Source organism: Argopecten irradians, chromosome 16, assembly GCF_041381155.1.
Source record: "Argopecten irradians isolate NY chromosome 16, Ai_NY, whole genome shotgun sequence".
Classification (NCBI taxonomy): Eukaryota; Metazoa; Mollusca; class Bivalvia; order Pectinida; family Pectinidae; genus Argopecten; species Argopecten irradians.
Window position 1 is genome coordinate 14,750,670 of NC_091149.1, and position 10,835 is coordinate 14,761,504.

A 10,835-nucleotide genomic window follows, 5' to 3' on the forward strand; every position below is an offset into this window, starting at 1 on the left:
ATACGACAATAAACGAGATTAATGGAACAAATTTATGACAAAATGTTCCACAACGTCGCGTTTTCAAGCTTCCGCCTTCCGGTCGATCTGTTTTTGCAAATGACAAACGATAAACAAGAACATAGTTAAAATAAAATTTGATATTTCTTATTACAGTAAACATTAGTTGGTTCTATATCAAGAAATAACATAGTAAAGATCATACATTAAAATACTGTGGGGGACTATTTTTTTAATAATATGAAACTGACGTGATGTTTGAAATCAATCGATCGATGCCCGAGAATCGTTGTATTCATAGTGTATTCAGAGTGTTTCCATAGGCAAATGTTTGTTTTCGTCAGTTGGTTGATTCATATAGTGACGAAATACTCAGAATGTAAATATATCAAGATGAACACAAATTAAACATTTTATCACTAGGCTGATGCTCAACACATCGAACTAAAGAGAAGAGTTACATATTGATAGTAACTGCTTTGTAAAACCTACCTGCCAAATTCTGATCTGCAGTGTGATCAATCGTATCGACACCATCCCTCGTCACATCTTTTGAAGTGACCGTAGTTTTAGTATCTGGGGTGGTATGTAATGTTGTAGATGTGGTGGATGTTGTCATTTCAGTTGTACCACTGGTCGTGTCAATTGACGCAATTGATGTAGAACCGGTCTCGGTTGTCGTTGGTTCTGTATCTATAGGGAGAACATTTGGATGTTAGAATTACCAAAAAGGAAATGTATGTGTTTTGATTATAATTTGGTTGAAAGAAGCATTTTCATTAGCATTAAATCCCATTGTAGCACTTTAAATTAAAGGAAATAAATCAAAATAGTTATGACTATTTTATTTTATATATTTACAATTGTAAAATGTAAATAAAAATGCTAAAATGGTCATCATTAGGGTTACTACATATCCATTGCAAGGTCATATTGACTGCTTACAAAACAAATATGTATTATATAAGACAAACGACGGATCATGACAAATGGAGCCAAGGGAATGGGAGAAAAAGATTTCTGCCACCAAATCGTACTCCTACGAATGTCAAATACCTTTAACGGTATTGAATAAGTCAGAATAAGCATACAAAACTTTCTATAATAGGTTTAACACGATACACATAGTTACAATCGAGGTAATATAAGTATTCCAATAAAAATACGAGTTACCTCTTTTATACCATAAAGAAATTCTTATGCTGAATTGAAGAAAGTGTATCGATCTGGTCATCATGAAGAGGCTAGTGTAATTTTGGATATAATAAAATCGTCTCGATATACACTTTCAAGAACATATCAACAGTGTTACTGACTCCGTAAAATTGGATATTATGATAAGGTAGTGCCTACATTCACATCGGATATTGGGGCTGGCCCATTCACCACGTTCACAATTGGACGGGGCTAGAATTTTGCCCGACACTAGTCTGGAACCAATAACACATCTGTAAGTCCGATACGATCCTTCTCCTATCATTTCTGTATTTGGTATTGTAGGAGGATCACCACAACCCACTGTTGAAGTACAAACATTCATATTCTTTAATATATCATGAGTCATGAATATTCCCTAACTTAAATTTATAAACTTATAATTCAACACCTACATTGACTATATCAGAAGATCTTAAGTTAGAGAAGCTTCCTTGAATTCTGCAACGTTTTCCTTTGTGGAATTTTAAATTAACATGGTTCAGTTCGTTGAATATTCCTTACTGCCGTTGAACCCTATCTGTGAACGCCGAAAATGTAATACAATTACGACAAGTATCGATAGTACATGATCAAAGACAAGTACTCCGCGGCTTCGAGAATGAAAACTTTTTCTCATTGGATGATTCGTTAACAAGGTGGGCGGGGCCAAATATGACTTGAAAGGCACGTGGGTTTGGATGTTACAACTTGGTGGTTGTGCCGAAGATGGACGGGGCCTTCATACGTATACATGTATCAGCGATACCGATGATATGTCAACATAAACAATTATAATATACTGATCAAATTATCATTGGTGTTCATTTTATTATTTATTAGTAACCGGCTTAGTTTTCATTATCGAAAATATGAATTCGGGAAGGTCAGGAGACTCATGATCGATACATAAAAACTACCCTGCATGCAGTTCAAGTTTCATGTTGAACATGTTTTACATGTAGAAATCGTCATCTTACATATCTAGTATTTTTGGTATATTTTGCCTATCATACTGAAAGGTTATAATTTTGTCACATGCATAGGCCTAAAAAGTATAATTTTAAATTGTAGGCGAATGTTTGTGACACAAGGGAAATTAAGACGCGGGGTGTGTTTAATTTATAATACCTCTCAAATTTGACATATACATGTATATTAAAAAAATACGATTACAAGTTAAAATCTGTTAGGATTTCTATAATAAACTGGTACAAATTTCAATGTGTGTGTTAAAGGCAATACATATATATATATATATTTACACTTGCTAGGCTTGGTCACTATACGCTAACACTAGCCGATTTTGTTTACCATAACTGCATGGTAACATTGAACTTTGAACTTGCGTAAGGAAATGTTCTGGGCAACGTAAAAGGACTACTTTTTTTAAAAAGAAACACATGGCTTTGTTTACATTTTGACGCAACATTACGTGTATACACGTGTATATGCGGCAAATATTATAGTAACTAGTTTGGCGACACCTGAAGGAGTGTCGCGGATGAAATGAAGAGAAGAGAAAGGGAAGATAACTCTTGCTGTTACCCTTAAACGGGACCAATTCCATTAGGTTATGAACAAGAGGCAGATGGGCCTTTACGGTCATCTGACTATTGGCACAATACAACACCTCAAAGAATAAAGAAGTGGCACACAGTTATAAGGCAATCCAAAAAAACTCATTTATTAGAAGATGTGCAGGTCCTGATATATTTAATGAATTAGACCATGAATGAAGGTCCCTTGATCCCCACCATGCTGCAAATCCAATTTCCAGTCTCAAGGTAGTCATTCATGTTACAGGCTCAATATCAGGTCTCTATAGGCCTTTAAGTTATTCACACGAAGTCGTTAATTTTTTTTAGCCTATTTGACCTGATGAAGGTCAAGATAATTTATTTGAACAAACTTTATAGCCCTTCATCCAAGCATGCCGCAGACCCTATATGAGTACCCTGGGACTTTTGGTTCTTGAGAAGAAGTCGTTTAAAGATTTTAGCATTTTTGACCCCTGTGACCTTGAGTGAAGGTCAAGGTCCTTCATTTGAACAAACTTGGTAGCCATTCATTCTAGCATGCGACAGACCCAATATCAGATCTCTAGGCCTCTTGGTTATTCACAAGAGGTCATTTAAAGATTTTACCCTATTTGACCCCTGTGACCTTGAATGAAGGTCATTGTCCTTCATTTGAACAAAGTTGGTAGCCATTCATCTGTGCATGTCACAGGCCCAATATCAGGTCTCTAGGCTACTTATTTATTCACATGAAGTCGTTTAAAAGATTTTAGCCTATTTGACCCCTGTGACCTTGAAATGAAAGTCAAGGTCATCTGTTTGAACAAATTTGGTAGCCATTTATTCTAGCATGCCACAGACCCAATATCAGATCTCTAGGCCTCTTAGTTATTCACAAGAGGTCATTTAAAGATTTTACCCTATTTGACCCCTGTGACCTTGAATGAAGGTCATTGTCCTTCATTTGAACAAAGTTGGTAGCCGTTCATCTCTGCATGTCACAGGCCCAATATTCACATCAGGTCTCTAGGCTACTTATTTATTCACATGAAGTCATTTAAAGATTTTAGCCTATTTGACCCCTGTGACCTTGAATGAAAGTCAAGGTCATCTGTTTGAACAAATTTGGTAGCCATTTATTCTAGCATGCCACAGACCCAATATCAGATCTCTAGGCCTCTTAGTTATTCACAAGAAGTTGTTTAAAATCTTTTAGCCTATTTGACCCCTGTGACCTTGAATGAAGGTCAAGGTCATTCATTTGAACAAACTTGGTAGCCCTTCATCCCAGCATGCTACAGGCCAAATATCAGTACCCTGGGCCTTTCATTTGAATGAAAAAGTTTCTCACTGCAGACTGCAGACAGCGCATGATGACGGACGATGCATGATGACAATAGATCTTCCTGACCCTTCGGGTCAGATGACCTAAAAAATACCTGAGCTTGAAGTCATTTAAGGATTTTAGTCTATTTGACCCCTGTGACCTTGAATAAAGGTCAAGGTTATTTATTTAAACAACCTTGGTAGTTCATTGTATAATATATATACTGGTAGTTAACCTGAAAGATACAATATAATTGATTGTCTATAAAAACACCAATAAAGGAATGTAATTAAAAAATGAAAAAATCCTCTTAAGCTACATCCTCAATACTAACTCCATGGGTAACTATCACCGTAATATCCACTCTTGGAATATCTCATGGTAACTTGGAGCCACTTCAGAAGAAACAAACTGACCAATCACAGGCTTGCAGAAATCATTTTTGGCTGCATCCTAAATACTCCAGGGGTTACTATCACTGACGTAATATCCACCCCTGGACTAATATCTCATAGTAAAATTGGAACCAGTTCAGAAGAAAACAAGAGGCCCAAGAGGCCTTGATGGTCACCTGAGTGCTGATACAGAAAGAACATTGCAAAGTTGGTTCAAATCTTTAAAAAGCATTTATGAATTAAAAGAAACCCCTTTTGGACCCAATCCTCAGGCCCCTGGGGGTCAGTCATGGAAAATTTGTTAATAGGATTCAATGGCCATATCATACTGATAATTCTGACAACATTTGACTCATTTTCTATTACAAATGACCAAATAATGTTCAAAAATGTGTTTTCCCTATAAAAACTATAGAAAACTTGACCCCTCCCTCCCCAAGGTTCATATATAATTCATAATTATTGTAAAGGACCTTAAGACCTTTACATCTATGAAGAGTATTTGATTCTACCATTTCCACAATTTTAGATGAAGGTTTTTGAAGTTTAAGCCTATCCTATTTGACCCATTTTAGCCCCACCCCTCAGGCCCCTGGGGGTCAGTTATGGGAAATATGTTAATATGATTTATTGACCATTTCATACTGATAATTCTGATTCATTTTCTATTACAAATGACCAAATAATGCTCAAAAATGTGTTTTACCTAAATAAACTATAGTAAACTTGACCCCCTCCCCACGTGATTCCATCTATGAAGAGTATTTGATTCCACTATTTCTTGAATTTTAGAAGAAGATTGTTGAAGTTTTAGCCTAATTGACCCCTTTTGGCCCCAACCCTCAGGTTCCTAGGGGACCATATAATTCACAATTTTGATTGACCTTTGGCCTTGAAAGGTCTCTGCAAAATTAGATTAGGTCACTGGAGACTTCATTTCAGCTAGGTGACCTCAAAACTGAGTCCTGCATAGACTTCCTTTCAAGATTACTGAGAAAGTGACACCCAACTTCAAACCAACCCCTGAGTGATAGTAACCCCTGGCGTATGGAGAAGGATTAGGCTATTACACTGCTATTTTCTTAAATAAAGGGAGACTTAAAACTTGTATGTGGCATTTTATAACTGTCCCTATGACATACAATTAAGCAAGGAGTTCATCATAATTGCTATTGCTGCCTGGAATATGCATCTTCATGAATAATCATGCAAAAGTCTCTGCTAGCTACCCCCATTTTATCGAAAAAAAAAGTAAAAAAATGGTAATAATAGACAATATCGCCTGGCTGGCACTCAATCTCTTACAAATACATACATTTTAGAGAACAAGAAATGTTAAACAGTTTTTTACAGAGAAAAAAAAAACAAAATAAAACTACTGCTATACTCAAGTTAAAATAACCAGAAAATGTATAAATCTATGTAATAGATGTATACATGTATGTATGTACTTCATATGATTGCAATTACTATACATACATGTATAATGTATATGGTATGTCGGAGTGAATGTGTATATGCCTGTATTATGTAATGTACTATAAAATGTCTTGAAAAATAAAAAAAATTATAAAAAAAAAGAAAATAACCAGAATTCATTTAATATGGATTATATCGTTTCATAATGACACGGCATCAAAGATTTGAAAAATATGATGTAATTATACATGTACATCACGAATAATCATGTAAAAGTCTCTGCTACCCCCATTTTATCAATAAGAAACTGTTTTTTTCACACATGTAGATAAAAAAAAATGTCAAAATATTGACAATATTGGTCTGACCGAATACTCAATCCAAAACTAAACATACATTTCTCTGTTTTTGCAATTCTTTTAGTGATATTGAGCATTTTGCTAGAAAATATACCTTAAAAAATAATAAGTCAATTACCTCCCTTTATCCAATCCCAATGAAAACTGTTCATATGAACATTTAAAGAATATAAAGTTTTTAATTTAAAACCCACGTACCCTTTTACAAGTAAGTCAGTTATTTGATGGTATACATGCATCTGATCATACATGTACTTGCATAAGATATTTAACAATATAGTGCTTTAATCAAGAAATGCCTTGGAAATGTATAATGCTAATTCGAATTTCATGTTGGGCAATTAGGGTAATGAGTTATATTAGGTGCCAATCTTTCTAATTATCATAACATTTATGAGACCTTTTATGAGAACTCTATTCGTGGGGCCACAGTGACCAAGTGGTAAAGTTGTCCCAACATATTACCCCAAGCCGTCCACCTCTGGGTCACAAGTTCGAATCCTATGTGGAGAATTTGCCAGGTACTGACAGCTGGTCGGTGATTTTTCTCCGGCTTTCCTCCACCATCAAACCTGGCACGTCCTTAAATGACCCTGCATGGCTGTTAATAGGACGTTAAACTAATAAAAAAAGAGAACTCTATTCTATATCCGAATTGTACATCCTAATTGGAACACATATGGTACCAGGTAATTAAATTATTTTAAATCCTTGATACTGCTGAATGATATGAAAATCAGTTAAATAAATCATCACATTAAAGGATCTATTTGTAGCTTTTATTCATACGCAGAAATGAATTACTTAATTGGTAACATCTTTCATACTTCAGTCTTTTGTTTTATTAATCATATTTAATTTTTATATTGAGGAAGATTACCTACATATATATATATATAGGTACCAGTGTTCAATCTACGATTATTTTTCGCGGGTCCTTTTCAATGGTTTTTGTGAAAACAATGGGTCCCACAGTGTTATAGATACCCATTCCCAGAAATTTCATGGGTCCTTCTAAAATTCTGTGAGTCCAGGACTCGGGATGCGCATGTAGATTGATCACTGAGGTACTAGTATTTAAAATAGTTACCGTTTCCAAGTGTTATTCATCACAGATGAAAAAAATGTCAACAGCAAGCAAATCATATATTTAAAAGTCTATACCTTAACTGAAATGGCTTTCAATGTATCAATTTTTTTTTTTTCAAATTGTTTTTTTGATTTAGAAACATTTTGAAAACCTTTCTCAAGCTGATGAGGCTGTTACAAGTTTGACATTCACTACTGTATAGTGAGTGTTATAAATAGGTCTCCTTTTACCTAGATACTGTATGATATTTTAAAAAAAAACCCAGAAAAATGTTGTTATTTTGGAAATAAAATGTCAAAATATCCTTAAAGGCTCGTGGTATTTCAAATTTTATAAATTTAAGTTTAATAAATTTCAAATGATGTAGCCATGAGTGTAAGATTATATTTATCACATAACTAGTATTAATCAAAACATAGTCAAAACTTCAGTGATTCTGACAGGACAGTGGCGTAGGAAGATGAAACGTAGTGGGGGGGGGGGGGGACAAAGGTCCTCAATATTTCATAATTTCATAACACCCCCCCCCCCCGCACCCCGCACCCACAGGAGTTACTTGATTTATTTTTTTCATATGTCATTACATATTTATTGGGCGTCCGAGGGATTTGAAACATACCGGATTCACACCATCGGCACATTGTTGTGTAACTCAAAATAATAATCAACTGATTGTCTTGCTAAGACATATAAACAAATAAATCTTTTAAGAAGCATTTTTTGTAATAGTATAATTCCTTGATGGACATTTTTAGTCTAATTCGTGTGTATTGAATTTTCATTATTAAAGGTTTGAACATTACATGCTTGAATGTTTTAGGAAAAGCGCAGCGAAATATTTTCTAAAAAGTTCAAAAATGTGTAGGAGGACCCTTTTTTTCTTTCAAATGTGAATTTTTAGAACATTTCACTCGGCGAAAATGGGGGGGGGGGGGGGGGGGGGCAAAAAAGACATGTTTGCCCCCCCCCCCTGCCCCCCCCCCCCCCCCGCTTCCTACGCCTCTGCAGGAAAAAGGGCATCCATGGTGCTTAGTTTAAAGTGCACCTTTGACCTCAATAAATGACCACCAGATCAGAGTCCAGGGGCATCAAGAAGATATCAACATCTTCCTTTACAAGGAAAAATCTTACAAATTCTCTTGAACATTGTTTATTTAATTCTAGATCTATTGAATCCTTGAGAGAATAGCCAGGGCTTAAACTCTGGGTCAAAATTGGGATTACTTTGTTTAGTTTCAATTCTGTTTTATGTAAGAGTGGCGAATCAGGCTTGGATTCGACGTGTCAACCGAGATAATCATACAACATCACAGACGTCATTAATATAGATCTACGACGCCACAATAACGTTCGTCTTACAACATTTATGACATGACCGTATACATGTATAACATTGCTAAATGGGTCAGAGTGATATTATACATGTATGCTAATTTTCACAACACGGGTCAATCTGATGATTCCTGTCGGCATCCTAATTATTACGCAGTAGTTGTCTATCACTATACACAACACAGCAAAATTGTGAAATGAATTTTCATTAATATTATTGCCCTCACCCACCCAGTCTATACAGTAACTTAAGCCTAAGCAATTATTATGTGTCATGTAAAACTGCAGTGCATACAAATGTCCATATCTACATGTAATAATGTTGATCATATCCATTGTCAAACTACATGTACATTGTTACCATTTTTTTTCTGGTTTGTTTTCTTTAGTTGTCTAATATTCAGATTACTCAAAGACGTTTCGGTACCTTCTGAAAGTCATTTCGCCCTGTTCACTTTATGATACCGAAAAGATTTCCGCATGTACCGAAATGACATGTAACGAAGCTAACGTTACGTACGTTACATGTGAGCCTACGCACTACCGAAACGATATATACATGTATGTGCATGACTTTATGGTTTAACTACTAGCAATTTAATCATATGCTCAAACAATATTTTAGGAGATACATATATATTCAAACGGCATCTGCCTCAAAGTCGGTAAAGTTGTCAGTTTACGTGCTGTTAAGCCACGATTTAGAACACATGCATGGTTCTGTTGTCAGACAGTCACTCGCGATGGTGATCATAAACAGACTGTAAACAGTACCTATTACCTAACGTTATATTTGCAGGCCTACAAAAACAATCAAATATATCTGATAATACTAATATCCATCGATAATGATATTGATGTCTATAACAAGTAAAATGAACAATTACTTACCTGATAATGCCGGATTTAACTTGAACATCAAGGCGGCTTCAACGTTTTTACTCAACCGGATACAAACAATACACATTTCTTATAGGGGGCGCGATAGTCTGCGCCATGATTTTGTGCGTTCGAGACAGTACAAATAGATTCATTTCACTGTTGCACTTGTTAAACGCATTTTGTAACATAAATTTGATGTTTAGTGCATACATTATTTACTCATTTTATAATGTTTAGTCACTTCTACAGAAAATTTCAAAAATATCCCTCATTTTTAAATGGTACATTTGCCGGTCCAATCGTTCAGAATAGCTCAGAAAGAAGGCGCCTTGGACCCCGAAATATCTCGTCTGTTGTGGAAATTTACCGAGAACCTGCGAAATACCACCTTTATTCATGGCTGTATTGTGGCCGTTGTATATAACATTTCCAAAAGTAAGAACTACCGTTTTGTTCAGAATTACAAGGACTTTTTATATGTAGAGTTCAAGCTTCTCAGCTTTATTAATTTATTTACTAGGATAGATTAAACAGAAATCAGTGGTCAAAATGCCGATTTTTGGGGTTTTACACCAAAATATCTCGTCGTTTTGAATTTTCACAGCTAAGGTGACTATATCAATCGATAGATCACGCCGTGATTACCTTACATTCAAAATTTCAGCAAAATATATCGTTGGATTTCCTTATTACTCAAATCGCGGTTATAAGCGGGTTGATAGCTAAAAGTTGTCGTGTTAACATTTCGTTCCGAAGGAACGATAACAGTTGTTATCGTACCTTACGTCTCTTCATTTCATAATTCATCATCACCATTATATATCAAAACTATTGTTGGTTTTGTTATATGTACTGGCCCAGCATGCTGTGTTATTAGTTTTGATGTTGTTGTGATTTTATACGTGTTATTGAAATGCAATCTTTATGTCCAGTCATATTTGATTTTTAGGTCACCTGAGACGAAGTCTCAAGTGACCTATTCTAATCGCCTTTTGTCCGTCGTCGTGCGTCGTATGTCTGTAAACAATTTACATTTTCGACTTCTTCTCCAAAACTGCTGAAGCAATTTCAATGAAATTTTGCACAAACCTTCTAAGGCATAAGGCCAATCAAAATTGTAAATTATATGGTCCCCACACCCCAGGGGGCTGTGGGAGGGGCCAAAAGGGGAAAAATTGAGTAAAAATTCAAAAATCTTCTTCTCTACTCACAGATGTGGTAGAATCAAATACTCTTCATGGATAGAAAGCATTCGGCAAACCTCGGCCGATTCCGGTACCCTACATCTAACCTCAGCTGTATCACTGTTTCCGCCAT

At 35.5% G+C, this 10,835-nt stretch overlaps 1 protein-coding gene across 1 annotated transcript in view; it reads right to left on the minus strand.

Moving 5' to 3' along the window:
- LOC138310026 (mucin-22-like) overlaps positions 1–10,835 on the minus strand; it is a 33,329-nt gene extending 22,494 nt beyond the window's left edge. The window contains exons 1-3 of the mRNA XM_069251176.1: positions 10,751–10,835; positions 1,354–1,518; positions 493–693 (exon numbers count right to left, since the gene is read on the minus strand). Of these exons, the coding sequence (XP_069107277.1) occupies positions 493–693; positions 1,354–1,518; positions 10,751–10,835 (451 nt within the window). The remainder of the gene's footprint in view (positions 1–492; positions 694–1,353; positions 1,519–10,750) is intronic.